Genomic DNA, 18,463 nt, shown 5'->3' with positions numbered 1-18,463 from the left:
ACCTATATAGGTAGATATCTTAATTTCATTATATCTAGGCAAGTATATACGATAATATTGCTTTTTGATTTTATCAATACAGAAAACTATTTAAGTAGGTAATAGGCAACCATAAACAATATATTACTGGAACATACATACATTAATATTCTACCGAATATAAGAAGCACAACTACTTTTTCTAAAATAATGCAAAGCGCGGAGAGTCTAGCTACGTTATAATTTTGGTTTTTTACCCCGGAAAGATAATGTACATCATTTCGACGAACATTGTTGACTTCAGTTTTGTTTAATAAATATTTCACCTTTCACCCTGTACTTTACTGTAAGTCTAGTTGTCTTAAAGCACAATAAATAGATTTTTCTGATAGTTATTGCTTTTACAAAATGAAGTATTCCTCGTAATAATAAACATAACTTTAATAAATAAATAAAATACGAAATTTACATATTTTATATTCGTAAAAATGACGTATAGTTAGCTTTTATTTTTCCAAGGTTCAATTACATATTTCTTCGTCATATTGAAGTATTAAAAAAAAAAGATAGGTATAATTGACTTGCCTGTACAATTTATAAATTCCAAACATGCACTAACTACGCAGTAAGCCTGAAAAGCCTATAACTACTGACTGGCAATGGTCGATTTGTTTACCCTTCTACGTTTTCTCTCCGTGCACTATGAGACGCATGGAATTATTCAATTCGTCCTTTAAAATGCCTAGAATATTCAATACCTACTGTAACTAATTTCGTTTTCAAAACTAATAATACGTAATGTCATTATGGTTATAGTTTAGCAATCCTACAGGCAGGCTGAAGATTACAACGTCTGTTTATCTCAAAGGGGATAAAGAATAGTGAACAGATATACCTAACATATTAAAATTACTTTAAAAGTTTTATAGCTACAGCTATCGCTTGATGTTGTCCAACTGTAAAATTGCTAAACTGTTGTACTGCCATGTTATTTTCTAAATCGCTGTATCGATGAATTCATCTTCGAAATGTGCTCTAAGAAGTCCCCGTTATCTTGTCGCATTGATATTTCAATAGGGTTCACGTAAGGGGACAAAATAACACACCTTATTGGTGTTGTGTTTTGAAATAAAAATGTTTTAATCTGTGGTTTTAATATAATAAATAATATAAAACACGCGCATTCATAAAATGCAAGAACTATAAGAGCTAGCGCGCACCACGGTAAATTTCCGTACGTTTTTTTCCGCAAAATCTCTGAACTATAGAACTACATAGTCAAAATTCCGTGTGGAATTAATTCCGCGGTGCGCGCTGGCTTTAACAGTAAGATAATATGGTAAAAGCCTTGAAACCGAGGTTTTAGAAAATAACACAGCTATGTATGCATTATTTTAGTTCAGTGAAACATGTAGTTATGTAAATAGATATGTGTATGAGTTGCAAAATATTTTGATGTAGAGGCATCAAGACTTATTAAACTGAAAATTCTTCCAATCAAAGAAAATGTAATAACAAATTACTTGCTATAAAGTTTATCTATAATGTGTTAAATTTTATTATTGTACTGTGCTTTTTAGTAGGTATAGGTGTAGCATATAACTGAGGAGGCTCTTGCGGTAGTGGAGCGGTGTGGGAGGGAGTTGTCACAAGTTCAGGGTGAGAGGGTGACAGTTGTCAGTGAGCTCTCGCGTGACGTCATCACACCCCTCCCGCCCCGCACCACTACCGGAGGAACTTATTGTTATTCGTTATGTCTGTAATATGTATGTATAGTACGCGACAGGTTGATTCTCGATCAATATTTAACTCTCTGAATAGTTTTAATTGTATTTTAATTTTGGACATTTTGCTACTATTTTGCTAGTATTTTAATATTTTTTGCGACAAAGTAATTCATGTGACTAATTTTACTAAACCATGTATTCTACAAGTTGTTATAACGTGATATATTGCACGCTTGTAGACAGAATTTGGCTGTACCCTTTTTTGTTTTTGTTACATCTCCACTGTTTACCCATATTCGCAATAAAGAAATTTGATTTGATTCGCATGGCAATCGGGGTATGAGGCGGGGGGACGCCTCGCACACCCGCACGTCACCTGCACTATCCCGCACCGGGCTAGCGCGGAGGCTGTACGGGTATGCGGGGCGTCCCCACCCCGGCTGCCATGTCGACCTGTCGCGAACTGTACCTATCTGTATGTGAAATACAAAATACTTAATAATAAATTACACTTTTCAAAATTAATTTAAATAAATGAGGCAAATATACTCACGAGACATTTCCCTAGTCTGGAGTACCGAGACCCGTTGTCGTCCACTTGGTAGATGTAGATGAAGTTATCCCGAGACCCGATAGCGACGAATTGGTTGTTTGGCGAGTACTGGATGGTTTGGATGGGTTCCGTACTGGAGGAGAGAAATGGCGGATAAGTTTGATATGTAGAAAACGTTTCGAAAATGATTTTTTTTGGATAAGAAATGTATGTTAAGAAATAGGTTGATCCAACCAACTTACCCATCGTGATGCGCAGCGAGGAGATCTCTGGAGTGCGGGTCGAACACCAGCCACTTGCCCGTCGTGCAGCCCACCGCTATCACTGACCCATCGCCCGACCACGCCACTGACTGAGCTCGCTCCTACAATCATTAGGGCGTTAAAATAACCGGCCAAGTGCGAGTTAGACTCGCGCACCCAGGGTTCCGTACTCGGGTATTTTTAGAATGTACAGATTAAGTTATTTTATGTGATACCCCACTTGGTATAGTTATCTTACTTTGAAAGTTGAAAATACTAATATTACTTGTTCATGAACACATTTTAATTATTTTTTGTGATGTAACCAAAAATTCACAGTTTTCTGATTTTTTCTTTTACTTGTGCTATATAATACAGCTACCTACCTGCCAAATTTCATGATTCTAGGTCAACGGGAAATACCCTATAGGTTTTCTTGACAGACACTCAGACAGGCACACACACAGACAGACAGATAACAAAGTGATCCTATAAGATTTCCGTTTTTCTTTTGAGGTACAGAACTTTAAAAACAAGAAAAAACACATTTCGCTATTTCTTCGAGAAATATGTTAAGAGAAAATAGATTATAGGTCAATATTATGGATTACCTCAATATCCTTACTCCACACAGTGGAATGGCTGAGTCCGTCCCATAGCTGCAGCAGTCGGTCCCAGCCTGCGGACACGAACTGTGGCAGACTGGGGTGAGCGGCCAGACCCCACACTTCGTCCACGTGACCTGCGATTTACGAAAAACATTTTAATAGCTATATTGTTGGTAGGTTGAAACATGCTACAAGTATCAGCGCAATACGAAACTTCTGAGTCTATAATCACCTACCAATATGAAATTTCGTGTATTCATCTACCATACCATTCGAAATCTCCGCTCACGTCTGTATTCATCTACCATACCATATGAAACCTGCACTCATATCTGTTTTCATTTACCATACGAAATCTCCACTCACGACTGCATTCATCTACCATACCATATGAAACCTGCACTCATATCTGTTTTCATTTACCATACGAAATCTCCACTCACGTCTGTATTCATCTACCATACCATATGAAACCTGCACTCATATCTGTTTTCATTTACCATACGAAATCTCCACTCACGTCTGTATTCATGTACCATACCATATGAAACCTGCACTCATATCTGTTTTCATTTACCATACGAAATCTCCACTCACGTCTGTATTCATCTACCATACCATACGAAACCTGCACTCATATCTGTTTTCATTTACCATAGAAATCTCCACTCACGTCTGCATTCATCTACCATACCATATGAAACCTGCACTCATATCTGTTTTCATTTACCATACGAAATCTCCACTCACGTCTGTATTCATCTACCATACCATATGAAACCTGCACTCATATCTGTTTTCATTTACCATACGAAATCTCCACTCACGTCTGTATTCATGTACCATACCATATGAAACCTGCACTCATATCTGTTTTCATTTACCATACGAAATCTCCACTCACGTCTGTATTCATCTACCATACCATACGAAACCTGCACTCATATCTGTTTTCATTTACCATAGAAATCTCCACTCACGTCTGCATTCATCTACCATACCATATGAAACCTGCACTCATATCTGTTTTCATTTACCATACGAAATCTCCACTCACGTCTGCATTCATCTACCATACCATCTGAAATCTGGACTCATATTTGTATTCATCTACTATCTGCTCGAAATTTTAATATAAAGTTTAGAAATATAAATTATTGGCTTACCCAGCACAGCAGGAACGAAGCCAAGTTGTAAATCGCCGTGTAGAATACAGTTTCTGGTGGTGCCAACGAATAGTTGCCGCCCTCTGCCCTCCGCGACCACGCGCACGCCGCCATAGTGGCCTTCGATCTGTTAAGAGAAAATCATAGGTATACAAATTCCTGAAAGGCCAGCAACGCATTGGCGGCTCTTCTGGTGCTGCAAATGTTCTAACACTCCAAGAACACTCCTTCGTTTTTTCCTCACACTAAGGAGGTAAGCTTCTTGTGGTATGTATACTATGATTTTATTAGTACTTGTCACTGGGTCTTTCATTCTACTACCTTTGAATACCATTACCACCATTACCAGTACTTTGAATACCATTATACCATTCTACGGCCTTGAAAATTTCAACCATTGATCTAATTGCCAGCTGATGGCAGACCATATCTTGGTCATCTGAGTCGGTTAAACATGTCCCAAATACTTGACTAACTATTCAATAATATGTCGTCAGTAAAAAATTTCTTATCTACCATGCTCAATTTGACTATATTACCAGCAACCAAATTAGTTAAATCACACTAAGGACCGGGTGTGGTTGCGCTATAGGGAAGGCCTATATCCAAAAGTGGACATCCGCAGGCTGATGATGATGATGATGATGATGAAGGATCCATATCTGCGTGAGTTGTACCACGAATCTTCAGCAGCATTTAGCATTAAGCCAAAAGGCAACCAAAGCAATTAGTTTCTGCTATCGCGAAACCTATAGTGAACAGAAACAATGAAATCTAGTTTGAACAGCGATACTTACCACATTCTCAGTGCCAGTGGCGTTGATTTCGCCGTCAAACAGCACCAGCCTTCCGTCCTTGCCACCCGCAGTTACCACTCCACCGTCCTTCAGGCTGCAGAGGGAGAACACTGCTCCTTCGTGCACTCCTCGCACTAGCTTCTGTATCGTGTTGGTGCCCCGACCCCATACTATGATGTTGCCGTTTGAGTCGCCTGAGATTACGTCTCCTGTTGAAATCAAAGTTGTTTGTTAAATTGTGGACATTGAAATTATTCCAGGTTGGCCGATGGTATTAAAGAAAACACGGCTAAGAATACTTATAACCAGATATCGGCTTCATCAGGCTTAGGCTGCCATTTATCCCATCCATAAGACATTTTCAACATACAAGTTTTTTGACCACAATGAGTGATGATGTGACCTAAAATGGGACGCTTTTACCTAAGAGTTGCCTATTCACTCTTGTTTTATAGATACCCGGATTGTAATTGGTAGGAAACACGGATCGCAAAAAAAAAAAGATTGAAAACTGACAACCTCCTCCTTTTTTCGGAGTCGGTTAAAAAGAATAGGTATTCCAAACCTTAGCCATGCGTATAGTAGACCTCAAAGATTACCCCAAGAAATTATTAAATTATGATCATTCCAAGGTCTCTACAATTGTGATAAATGAAAGTGGCATCACGACCCTCATCAATGGCGAATACGACACTAAGAGAATGAAAGCTCAATAAGAAAGAAGGAATTTTTAACTTACCATTATGATTAAACCCAAGGCACGTAACATACTTGGGTTTGTCACGTGTCTCGAACACTCCCATCCGCTTGTAGAGCACATTCGACGCGTCCAGCGTCCAGAACGCGATGTGGCTCTTCCCACAGGTGACGATCTGGTTGCGGTCTAACGGGTGGAACTCGGCCGCTACCACTGTGTCTACCGAACACTGAGGAAGAGAGTTGTTGGTTTTTATATATTCCTGGTACTATTGTATTCTGTTGAAAGGTGTGGTTATCTGCAGGTGAAATATTGTGACTGTGTGTATGTTTGTGTGAGCGTGCGTGTGACTCTAAATTGTTGCTTACTGGGGGATCTAAGATACAGATTCAAGCGGTTTGAGCTGGCGGACGCACAAGCGCAGTGAGCGCGGAAATTTCGTCGTGAAAAGACAACCTCAGTTAGCTTAATCTTACAAATCCAACAAATGTACAATGATACGTATTTGGAGTAAATGATTTGACTTTGATTTATTTTGGCAACATCACCCTTGTACACGCGCGCTCCATGTGACCCGCGCCTACCATCACCAGCTTGGCGCTGACTTCCAGCTACATACCTTGGTCTCAGCCAAGCAGTGCTTCTCCCGCTGCCACTCCCACACGGAGATGGTGTGGTCGGGTCCGTCGTCAACGCAGGCCAGCAGCGTTCCGCCGTCCGCGCGCGAAAACGTCACACACGCCACCGCACGCTCCATGTGACCCGCACCTATTACTGCCAGTGTGGCCAGCGATACCGAGTTCCATACTCGCACGTGCGGCTGGGAAGATCAACATTAAATTAGAATAAAATTTAAGCAAGACGGAAGCTGTTCAATGTTAGACGTCTTTCTGATTAACAAGGGTTAAAATCCGAAACACAAAATCAAGCAGTACTTAACCGTCATAGCACCAAAAGATATGTAGAGGCAACAATGTCTATGTCTATCTGCTGCTAAACTGAGACGCTGTCTTAGAGTAGAGATCGACCCCCCATTTAAACAGGACAGGAACTTCTTGGGTTCGGCGCTCTACTCCGCAACAACGAGAAACCGTATGTGTTGTGATTGACATCCAAACTATTTTGTTTAACATTCTTGAATACTTGATACGAACCGTGGGCGGAACGTTGGGGATAGAACGCCGTGTTTAGTCCTCCAGAGCTAACTAACAACTGTGACCTGGTAAGTGAGTGAATGAGGTAGCAGGCATCTCTTACCCTGGCGTCGAGCCGGTCGTGTCCCGCACACTGCCCGCTGGCTATGACCAGCTTGTTGGGGTGCACCGCTATACACTTGACGTCATCCGTGTGCCCCGTGTAATGCCTCTGACACTGCTCCTCCACATTGAACAGCACCACCACCGCTGCGACGAAGTAGACTATCTCCCCCGTGGGTAGCAGGTAGAGATTGCTGCGACAGTCCTTGCCTCTGCGAACAAATTGATGATTTTCAAGATAGACATTTTTCCAGGATTCCAATGTATTGATAAAATATTCTGACTGGGTTCGAGATGATTTTTGAGCCTAAAGTCCAAGACTGAGCAAAAGGGTCTCTCCGATTTCTCTAAACTCTCTGCCTCTTCGGGCCACCTATCTAAAAATGTATCCGATTCATCGCCTCGGCCTCCCACGCTAGTCGCTACAGCTAATAAAATTTTAAAGGATTCAAGATTGTATAGATTCCTTTTTAATTATTCTTTATCCATACTTTAATATTATAAATACGAAAGTTTGTCTGTCTGTCTGTTTGCTAGCTAGGTTTAACCGATTTTGACGAATTGTTGTACAGAGATAGCTTACATCCCTTCAGGCCCAAAAACATCCTTTTTGGGGTCTTCCCCAAGAAGGATGTTTTTGGGGACGAAATTGCGGGCATCTTTTACTCACAACACAAAGTTTTAAAACCGTTACCTCTTATTTACAAAACAAGAAAACACGAGAAAAATAGTTTAAAATTATTGATACCACTTCAATGTTTAAAACTATACATATTTAAAAAAAACTCCTATTACAACGTATTTCGTTGCTTTATAGCATAGGATTTGTATTCAACATCTGCTGGGCTCTGGGCGCACGTAGCTCAAGGCTGTTGCGCTTGAGTGGCCAACTGTGTAACTCAGATGATGACCGCGGGTTACCCCACTGTTGGACTACAATGAAAGGAAACAAGACATTTTCATTTGCTCTTTGTTGTGGTATATGAGTTTGGGATTGCGATACGTAGATTTCATATCATTTAAATCACTTTTAAGTTAAGAATTTTCTTTAGGAGTTATTAAAACGCGGTTAATATCTTCATCTGGTAACATAAGGGCTGGCTCGTTTTTCACGCAAAGGATCAGCCTGGCTGTCCAGCACGGAAATGCAGCCAGTATTCTTGGCATCATTCCACACGGACATGATTTGTACAGTAATTAGATAGGCTAATTGCCTAAGTTTTTTGTTACATTTTCATTTTGTGATATTTTAAGTTCTGTCAATGATGATAATATCTCATAGTTATTGAACTTATAAAACCCTCATGTCCGTCCCATTCCTTCGTTTATAAGCAATATTTTTTGACAATCCCATAATTGGGTAGCACGTGGGAGGTAATCGTCGCTTGTAAAGTCCTTAACTCAATTGGAAAATTGCTCGGCATTATCCGTTTAAGTACACACTTCAAAAACAATCTTATCCTTATAGGTGTTGTTTTTGTTTCAAAATAAGATCATCATCCTCCAATTACAATCCGGGTATCTTTAAAACCAGAGTGCATAGGCATCTTCTAGGTAAACGCGTCCCATCTTAGGCCACATGATCACTTTCCATCAGGTGTGATTGTGGTCGCTTGCCTTTTTAAAAAAAATCATCATCTCAACCCATCGCCGGTCCACTACTGAGTACGGGTCTCCTCTCAGAATGAGAAGGGGGTAGGTCACACACAAGGGGGTAGGTCTTCACACACCTTTGTGAACATTATGGATAACTCTCAGGCATGCAGGTTTCCCCACTATGTTTTCCTTCGCCGTTAAAGCAAGTGATATTTAATAGCTAATAGAATAGTCCTACCTAGAAATACTTAATTACAGTTAATATGGGCGTCGTCGTCGTCATGGGAATTATAATGTAATAGGCGTGTAACAAGCGTGTTGTGAAGTTATTTTCTGTAATTCTCTTGGGTAGCCTGCTGCCTGGCTATAAGCTTTTAAATAATTGGGCAATGGTTATCTATGGGTAAAACAATTTGACTGGGTCTATATTTTTTGAATGTAAACGACGTTTGCCTGCAATCACATTTTGATACCGAGTTTCTTGCTGCTTCTCGGTAGGAACGGAAAATTCCGAACTAGTGGTAAATTATTCTGATGATTCAAAAGCACTTGTAAAAGTTTACCTGAATAAAAATTTATTCCATATTATTCTTTATAAGAAAGGTAGAATCATAAGATAGAACTTGTTCCACCACAAGAGTTTCAAGCCTACCTTGAAAATTCAATAAACCTATTCAATATTATTTATTGAGATAACCGTTAACATAAAAAACGCGGTTAGCAATTACACATAATATATACTTAAGTTTTCCCCATTAAAAACTTCATTACGGGAAACGCCATGCTTTTGAAATAATAATGAGTTAGTTATCCGTTATAGCCTTAATAACTGACCTTGATACCTTATCTAGGTACTAGGTGGGTATTTATCTAAATCGATACAATACCGTTATTTGAATGTACGGGCACATGAGTAGATATCGATATCGTACGGGTTTGATAATAAAACACAATAAATATTGACTTTTGTTGAACGATATGCCTTTTACGAACAATAGAAATGAATCATTTGTCAAGGTTTCAATTAATGAAAAGTGATTTCTTTGTTTAGGTATCTAACATTAGAAATAAATTTTACTCATTTTCCCATTCCATAGATTGTTTTTTTTTTTATTCAGATACAAGTTAGTCCTTGACTGCAATCTCACCTGGTGGCAAGTGATGATGCCGATGATGAAGATGAGTTTAAGATGGAATCGAGCTAACCTGGCAGCCTTCACTAATCCCGTAATCCCTTGGTTTCTACACGGTATCGTACCGGAACGCTTAATCGCTTGGCGGCACGGATTTGTTCGTAGGGTGCGGTAACTAGCCACAGCCGAAGCCTCCAGCAGACTAGACCTTACTTACGACGCTTACTACTGCGCCAGGGAGATCGTCAGCATTGTAAATGTAGCTTCTTTTTGGTTCATTTTTAGGGTTCCGAACTTAATGTAACGTAATTCATTGACTTACCTGTATCCATAAACCCACTCCAGTTTGAGTTTGTTCTGAGGTGGAGGGGCGACCTTTGCAGGGTCGAGGTTCTCGAGGTCACTCGGTGCGTATAGGACTACGGGCCGACCCCGCAGGAACATCCTCATGGAACCATCTTCTTCATTGTACTGACAGGTGTGGGTGCTACAAGATACATATATTATGTTATAAGCAGGGAATACTTAATAAGTAAGGTTAAGGTCAGGTTTAAATCTATAAGGTTAAGGTTAGGTTTAAATCTATAGAGCGCACTTTGACTTTGCTTAGACTTAAGTTTATTAAAACGAGACGGATTTATGCAAGCGGTGTAACGCTGTCTCGTTTTAACGTGTCTTCAGTCTGGGAAAAGTCAAAGTGCGCTCTATAGGTCTTAGCCTTAGTGCCCAAGGGGCTAGTATGGTGACCTGGCACCGTAAAGCGCAATATTGGAAGACTAGGTGAACAGAAGACATCAAACGAGTCGTAATCTGTTAGCGGACAAGTCAACTTTACTACCATAGCACCTACAGTACAACCAAATTAATAATGCGCATAGAAATCTTCGTCACTGTTCGGCAACGGTCGTATGATACACTTGATATTGACTCCTATTTGTTTATAACAAGGTGCAAAATGCAAGTGCATTGTTTAGGGCTCTTACGATTCAATGATTCGGAATACGACAATTAGTGAAGATCTGCATGCGCATTATTAATTTGGTTGTACTGTACATATTAGCAAAATAATTAAAGTTTGTTTTGCCAACTTCTGCCAATCGGCAAAATTCCTTCCCTATCCCGACCTTCTAACCAGTCTAACCCCAGAGGATTGCTCTGCGACCGATTGATTGAAATGTCTCTTTAGGCTGTGGAAATTTGAAAATGTGTCGAATTCAAATACGTATATTAGCGCAGTGATCTGTCAAGTCTGATCAGGAAAACTCTCGGTTCGATTCCTGGTTGAGTCAATTAGTTGACTTCAGTGCAACGATGCAAGTCGACATTAGCTGAGGTTAGTTAGTAGGTAGGTACACGTACTACTCTATCTGCTAGGCAATTATTGACAAAGAATTTATAAAAAGTTAGATTTCTTCTCCAAACGCGAATGTTTTATTCCAAACTAGCCGATGCCCGCGACTTCGCCCGCGTGGATTTAGGTTTTTCTAAATCCTGTGGGAACTCTTTGATTTTCCGGGATAAAAAGTAGCCTATGTGCTAATCCAGGATATTATCTATCTCCATTCCGAATTTCAGCCAAATCCGTCCAGTAGTTTTTGCGTGAAGGAGTAACAAAAACACACACACACACACACACACACACACACACACACACACACACACACACATACAAACTTTCGCCTTTATAATATTATAGTGTGATACAATTTTTTAAAACTAAATCCCTAACTTAGATGTATCTATAGTACGCGACAGGTTGAGATGGCAATTGGAGTATGAGGCGTGGCGTTCCCTGGCCGATTGCCATTTCAACCTGTCGCGAACTATAAGTGTACTTATAAATTACCATACTTACTTACTTAGCGTGTAACCACATGCCTATTTAATCACGCAATACCTCAAGGAATAGAGGAAGTACGTACATACTTACCTAGCTTAGTTCCTAAGATTACATATTCCTTTGTTAGATATTATTATCATATCATAACAAAGAAATAGTTTTTTACTAAGCCAAGGTAAGTTAATACTGAATTATTATAAAAATAGCTTAAGTACCTAGGTGTTAAACTATAATTATTAATTAGTGTTAAAATAAAAAAAAATAGTTTTAATAAAAGCATAATCCTTCACCAAGTTATTTTTAAATTTTATTAAGCATTTCAAATATTTGAGATTTGAATGAAAAAAATATCTCTCACAGAAGTCAGATACAAAGAGAACAATGAAATTCTTCTTCTGAACTAATAGTTTAATCGGCTTTTCAGCTCTGGTAGCTATTTCGAGCACACTGCTGTAATGAAAAGGTAGGTAGGTATATCAAGGTACATCTATACATATAGAAAACTAAGTAGGTGTAAATGAATCATCAATGAGAAGAGGAAACAATCTATAAGTAACTTATCCTTTGACCGCAAAAAAAAAATATTTGCGGTTAAAGGATAGCGCCACGGTAATATTATATACATACCATTACCGTGATAGCGCAAATAAAATGCATTCCATAAAAAAATAAACAGAGCGTTCATGGCGATACCATCTTGCGAAGCGAGGCAACTTACATTGGGGTGAACGACATTGTGACGCTACTTGAACCTCAGCAGCGACTGAAATTCCCAAAATTTAAGCTCCCACGCAGCAAAGCTCCTATGCCAAGCTCCCAATAATTTATACCATAAAAAATAATCTAAAATAAATAAAAAAAGTAATACACATTAAGTGGTAGTTATCTGTGATAAGCATCATAGACTAATGATAGGCTTTTATGTTATTATCCATGATGTTATCTTTCATGAAAAAGGCAAGTTTTTTTTTTAAACCGCGCCTGCATTTTTGTAGTCAGTTTTTTATATATTAATGATAGCTTTTACGTTACTATCCGTAGACGTAGTTATTATCTTTCATGAAAAAGGCGTGAGTATATTTGAAGATGGTTTTTTTTTAAATCTTTATTTTTGGTTTGGATAAGTGATTAAGTACTGTCCAAAAATAAAGAAACCAAAATTTCTTTGACAAACCGATGTGTAGCGAAAATATTTTTCATTCCAGATGGGACGAAAGTCCTGTCCAAAAACGACTTCAAAAATACTGAATATACTGTTATGTTGCAACAGTAGGTACCTATTTTTGAAGTCGGAATTTTATATTTTTTTTACGTTACAAAATATTTATAGTAGGTAAGTGTAACTTCTAAATTTTCTCAGTCATGTAAGTATCAAAAAACTGACCAATAGCGATCTTTTTAAACTACAAAGGAAAACATATAATATAATTAAAATAATGTATGAATGTACATAATATAATATGTTTACGTAGGACACGATCAAGATATAAAACTAAAGCAGGTCAAGGATATAATCCTGACGCTCTTACAGCTCGCCTTCATTAAAAATCCAGGTGTTAAGAGATTTTTTGAAGTCGTTTTGAAAAGAATAATAATATTAAAGGTCCATGTATTTAATCTATAATGATACTGATAACTGATAAGCACTATAGAGTAAGCGGCTAATAGCAGTAGATACTAGATAGCTTAGTGGTTAATATGTCGCCTCCTATTCCGGGGGTCTGCGGTTCGTTCCAGGCACGCACCTCTAACTTTTCGGAGTTACAGTGCGTTTTAAGAAAATAAATTTCATTTGCTTTATCGATTAAGGAAAACATCGCGAAGAAACCTGCATGCATGAGAGTTCTCCATAATGTCCTCAAAGGTGGACTATTGGCCAAACCGTTCTCATTCTAAGGAGTCCCGTGCTCCGTTGTAAGCCGGGGATGGGTTAATGGTGACTGATAAGTGATAACTGATAAGCACTATAGACTGATATCTATCTATTACATAAATTATACCTGTCGTCCATAGCTTTAAACTGGTCTAGCAATTTTTATTCCAAGTAAGGCACAAGTTTTATCGCAACGCTTTTGGAACCGGTTTAAAAAGTTAAAGACACTCGCGCTTCATACAGCCGACTTGTGGGGAAAACATTCGCAGACTGCGCGTGAACAGAATTGAATGACCTTACTATGTTTCATTGCGTTTATTACAACTTTTAGAACAACCACTGCTCGTTCTGCATGGGTGTAGTAGCAAATGTTTCCTAGCAAAAACAGCAATGTTAACACAACGTCACAATCGACTAATTTGCGTTAATATAACGTAATGACCAATACTGTGACCTCATCATGTTGCATTCCATTATTTGAACTTTAGCCGCATACATTGCTGGCTATGTATAATTGTAATTTCAAAAGCTTATGATGAAACCAGCAATGGATTCCTAATGCGTCGGATAGAATGGATGTCGTACAGAAAACGTCTCACAAGATTGATAGCTAAATGGGATTTGCTATACTATAATTGTATGTATATTGTGAGTCACACCTACGTTTTAAGATGACGTTTGTTTTATTCAGATAACTGAAGGAAACTATTGTTTCACTTTAAAATGTATAGACTAAAGGAAATAGAAAGACAGAGCCGTCACGTCCAAATCTGAATTAAAGTAAATAGTCGTCTGCGAAAAGCTTTATTGCTAGCTTTATACGCGATCGGCTTCATATTTTGCTGTACCTAATCGGGTTCTCATGGCCAGAAATAGCTGAACCCACTGTGTAACACTTAACATATTTTTTAAGAACTGAAACCGCCGTAGTTTTTTTTATTTATTGTATCGAGCTTTAGGGGCCCGTGTTTCAGAAGATTTCTTCATTTGTCTCTGTAATTAGCGCTCATTTCTAGCTCTTTTAACAAGCCACTGGTTAACTAGATGTTTTTTTTTCTCTCTCATCTGGCTTTACAAAGATTAGCCAATGTCAAGTTTGTAGTTATTTGTAACAAGTTAGGGAAATTATACAAGCACGGACCCCGTCTGTGTCGGCGCTCGCCGACACACGCACGGGCACCCCCTTAGAGCACTTTTCAGTCAGTTTTAACAAAAAAAATACCTACTCCAAAAAGGTAGAGCACGCCCGCAAGCTAACACCAACACAGACGAAGTCCAACTGGATGTTTTGAACTAAGTGTTTAGATAAAACACTGAAGTTTATTAAGTAGTACCTACATTGTGGGTTCTCAAAATTCAGTGATAACATAAAATCTATTATGGATTTGCTGCCACATGATCGGTTTCTCCGTACCGGCTTCATATTCTGGCGCAACTTTGTAGTCTATATTTCTCTTTATTCTTAGTTTCTTTGTAGCAGTGGGTTTGCAAGGTCAATGTCAGTTGGTGAGGCTTCTACATTATTTAGCATCTAAACCATTATGGACGGTCACGCAACGCTGCTCGGTCCAATTGATTCAATAGATTCTGTGGTATGGTGAATTTGTGATGATGTCCCGTGAATAGAACAAGTATTTTTTGCTAATAACCATTTATTTATATTTATTATCTAACATAAATAAAGCTTTATTCATCGGGAGCCCCTGATACTCCTTTAGTTTGGAGGGAGGCTTCGGTCGTGGCTTACCACCTTACCGGTAGAGTCGCACTGTCAATCGATTTAGCATTTCGGTACGATGCCGTGTAGAAAGTAGTCTAGTTACTAAGTAAGTAGTAGTTAGAAACGACTTTAGGTCTTGTAGGCTATTTTATTGTTTCGTTTAAAAATTCAATTTTAGTTTATAAATTTGATTGCGATGGTTCCCTCTTATAGTCTGTGACTTTGAGAGAAAGATAATAATATATTTTCGTTCAAAAAAAATGCGAACTGACTATTCGATCGCCTATGTAGCCACAGCTTCAGGTTATCAGGATTTTTAAATAAATCTCGACATAGTTTTCACTTTGTATATTAAACACCTTCAAAATACAATCACAATACGTCCGTCCGCTCTGTCGTTCCATAAAGAATGAATCCCGCCTCTAGGCTCTACACAACAATATTAAAGACGTAGCAGATATTTTATAATTATTATTTTTACATTTTAAATATTTATAATGTAATTCTTTATGTACCTAATATAAGTTTACCTCAAAGTGATAAGTGAGCTTACAGCTCGGCCTTCCTGCAATGAGCGAGTCCCTTCGCTCTGTTATACGAAATTTACAATTCATAGTAACAAATAATAATTGAAAATAATACAATCAACTAGAGTAACTAATTCTAAAAATTAATTAAGAATTCTTTAATATATTTAAAAAAACATAATATTAAAATCTTTGACAATTACGTTTCATCATTTTTTTATAATTACATATTATATTACAATTATCGTATCGTCATAATTATTCATATTTAACTACTTTCTAAATCCATAGAAAAATTTAGGCCTGGCTGTATTTTGTCTACTGCACCTATGGCTTCGTAGCAGCGGTTATTTTTACGCGATAACGGCGTATCTTTAATGACACACCTATCATTAGGAAGGATTTTTATGATGTGATATGGACTCTGGTACTTTACAACCAGTTTCTGTGACTGCCCATCGTCAGGCATTTGCCGCTATACTCTTACTAGGTCACCTTCAGAATATTGTTTGGGAGTGTTCCTATGACTATTATATTTTTCTCTATATTTGGTTTATATTTCTATTATTTTAACTTTTGCTTCTTCTCTAGTACTTGCTAACTCCTCCTCGGATGACACCTTAATAGCTTCGTTTAATACTGCACTCAGCATCCCTTCACTTCTACATTTAATGTTGAATCCTCAATGGTGGATTCAACTTCATGAGTTTGATTGCACTATCAAGCAATGCGTGGTTTTGCAGGAGTAGTTCACGTTACAGTTTGTAAATATTTTAAGAGGAACACCAATAAGATAGATTCTAAACCAATTTAAAGATGTGACCACTGCCAGTGTCTAGGTCATAAAAATGGTGTTTACACACCTCCGTGTTCGTTTTTCTATTAAAATATGACACATGCTGGAAAACTCCATTTGAATTCGCCTGAAGAAGGATACCAGCTACACCTTTCATACTGGCATCCGTGTCAGCTTGGGCTTCAGCATTTGGGCTATACAATTCTAGTATAGGTCTATCAATATCCAGATAGTCCTAGAAATTGATGCAGTTTATGTTGATTGATGAGCTTATTAAATTTAGTTACAGCCTCAATATAGGAATATCCAAAAAAAGTCTCTGGTTTCAATGAAGAAATGACATTTGCTTAATTTAAGCCCGCCGCCCCTTCAATCATTTTTTTAAACCTCTTCCAATCGCTTTTGATCTTTGGCGACGTCCTTAGATGGAATGATATTAATTAAATGCTAATTTTCTTTAAATTATCATATCAAATTGTATATACCTGTAAGTGGTGTGTTACACCACTATACCAGTGTACCAGTGTACTATATAAGTGTTTTGTGATCATGCTGTTTGTTTACCTTAAAAATTAAAATAAATAAATAAGGACATCATTTATATAGACGATAGCGTATTTAGTTTTTGCCTCGAGCAGTATTTTATTAATTACACGATTGAATACTAAGGGTACATTCACTAAGCCAATAGGCATCTGGTTGTACTTGTATTGGCCATCGCGGGTTACAAAAGCTGTCCTGTCGTGACTCCTTTGCTACTGATATCTGGTAATACACTGAGGCCAGTTCTAATGATGTGCATATTTTGTTGCCTGCTAATTGGTCGAGTTGGTCTTCGATACGAGGGGGTGGATAGTATTCCTTGTTAGTTTTGCGACTTAACGCTCTGTAATCTACACAAAAGCGTTTATCACCAATTTTACTCACAAGTAAAATTGGACTAGCGTATGGTAAGGTTGACTCCCAAATTGTCCCATGCTCGACCATCTCCTGTACCATGTTCCTAACCAAAGTACGATCAGCGTATAACATGTGGTACAGTCGGTAGATAACCGTCTTCATGTCCTCGAATTCAATCACCATCTAGATCATGAAGTCCATTCGAAAAACAATCAAGGTATTTCTTTACTAATTCTTGTAATTTTTAATCGGTCACTTGTACTCAAATCATGATTACAGTTTAGATCATCATTTTCCTGGGATTCACAAAACGTAACATTGCATGAATCCAGAACACCACGATTATCCCTGATGTCTTACTCTCACGGGAGAAGATAATATTCCTTCCCTTCCGGACCACAAACCGAACCGTTCACGAAAACTTGGCCACATGTATTGGATTCGGCAATAATCTGAATAGCACGTAATGTATTAGGATGTATTTCTGTATCTTTTTTTTTTATAATTGCTACTAAGCGTGTTTTAATGCTCGACATCTTCTGAAATATAATCGCAGCAGAAGTCTTTGTGATAACAATATCCGGGTTTTAGGTGAAAGAATTACTAATAATGAATGACAAAATTTTACGGGGAATCCTTTTCAGTATATGCTGTACAACTGTGGAATGACCTGTCCAAAAATATTCGGAATTGGAAATCTCTGCCCATATTTAAAATAGTCTTAAAGAATTTATTTATCTTCGCCATAATAGTTAAATATCGTTTATTATTTTATTATATGTATCCCTGTTATGCAAGTAACTATTGCCATATATAGTATAATATACATATTATTTACTTACAATAGTTATGTATGTATGTTTATGTTTTATTATGTTTATTAATATAATAATTAATATAGATATATTATAAGTAATATCGATGAATTCTTTGCGATTTGGTACTATACAACATTAGCTTCTTGTTTCAGCAAAAGTTGCCTGGTAGATATTGCTCTAAGAAATAAGGCCGCCTTTGCACACAATTGATTTTTTTCTGTTTTCTTCTTTCTGT

At 37.9% G+C, this 18,463-nt stretch overlaps 1 protein-coding gene across 6 annotated transcripts in view; it reads right to left on the bottom strand.

Moving 5' to 3' along the window:
- LOC123873220 (echinoderm microtubule-associated protein-like 2) overlaps window positions 1-18,463 on the bottom strand; it is a 78,331-nt gene that overhangs the window by 4,652 nt on the left and 55,216 nt on the right. For 5 of the 6 annotated variants that reach the window (XM_045917951.1, XM_045917953.1, XM_045917950.1 and 2 more), the window contains 9 exons: window positions 10,077-10,241; window positions 7,027-7,237; window positions 6,389-6,589; window positions 5,812-5,998; window positions 5,073-5,281; window positions 4,276-4,402; window positions 3,113-3,243; window positions 2,502-2,623; window positions 2,260-2,392 (listed from right to left, as the gene is read on the bottom strand). In XM_045917951.1, coding sequence (XP_045773907.1) covers window positions 2,260-2,392; window positions 2,502-2,623; window positions 3,113-3,243; window positions 4,276-4,402; window positions 5,073-5,281; window positions 5,812-5,998; window positions 6,389-6,589; window positions 7,027-7,237; window positions 10,077-10,241 — 1,486 coding nt within the window. Of the gene's footprint in view, window positions 1-541; window positions 680-2,259; window positions 2,393-2,501; window positions 2,624-3,112; window positions 3,244-4,275; window positions 4,403-5,072; window positions 5,282-5,811; window positions 5,999-6,388; window positions 6,590-7,026; window positions 7,238-10,076; window positions 10,242-18,463 lie in introns of those variants that run through there. The other variant, XM_045917955.1, reaches the window with a different exon arrangement.

The sequence above is a fragment of the Maniola jurtina genome, chromosome 16 (genome assembly GCF_905333055.1).
Source record: "Maniola jurtina chromosome 16, ilManJurt1.1, whole genome shotgun sequence".
Classification (NCBI taxonomy): Eukaryota; Metazoa; Arthropoda; class Insecta; order Lepidoptera; family Nymphalidae; genus Maniola; species Maniola jurtina.
The sequence above is the reverse complement of the archived record's forward strand: the minus strand, read 5'-3'. Positions and strand labels throughout refer to the sequence as shown.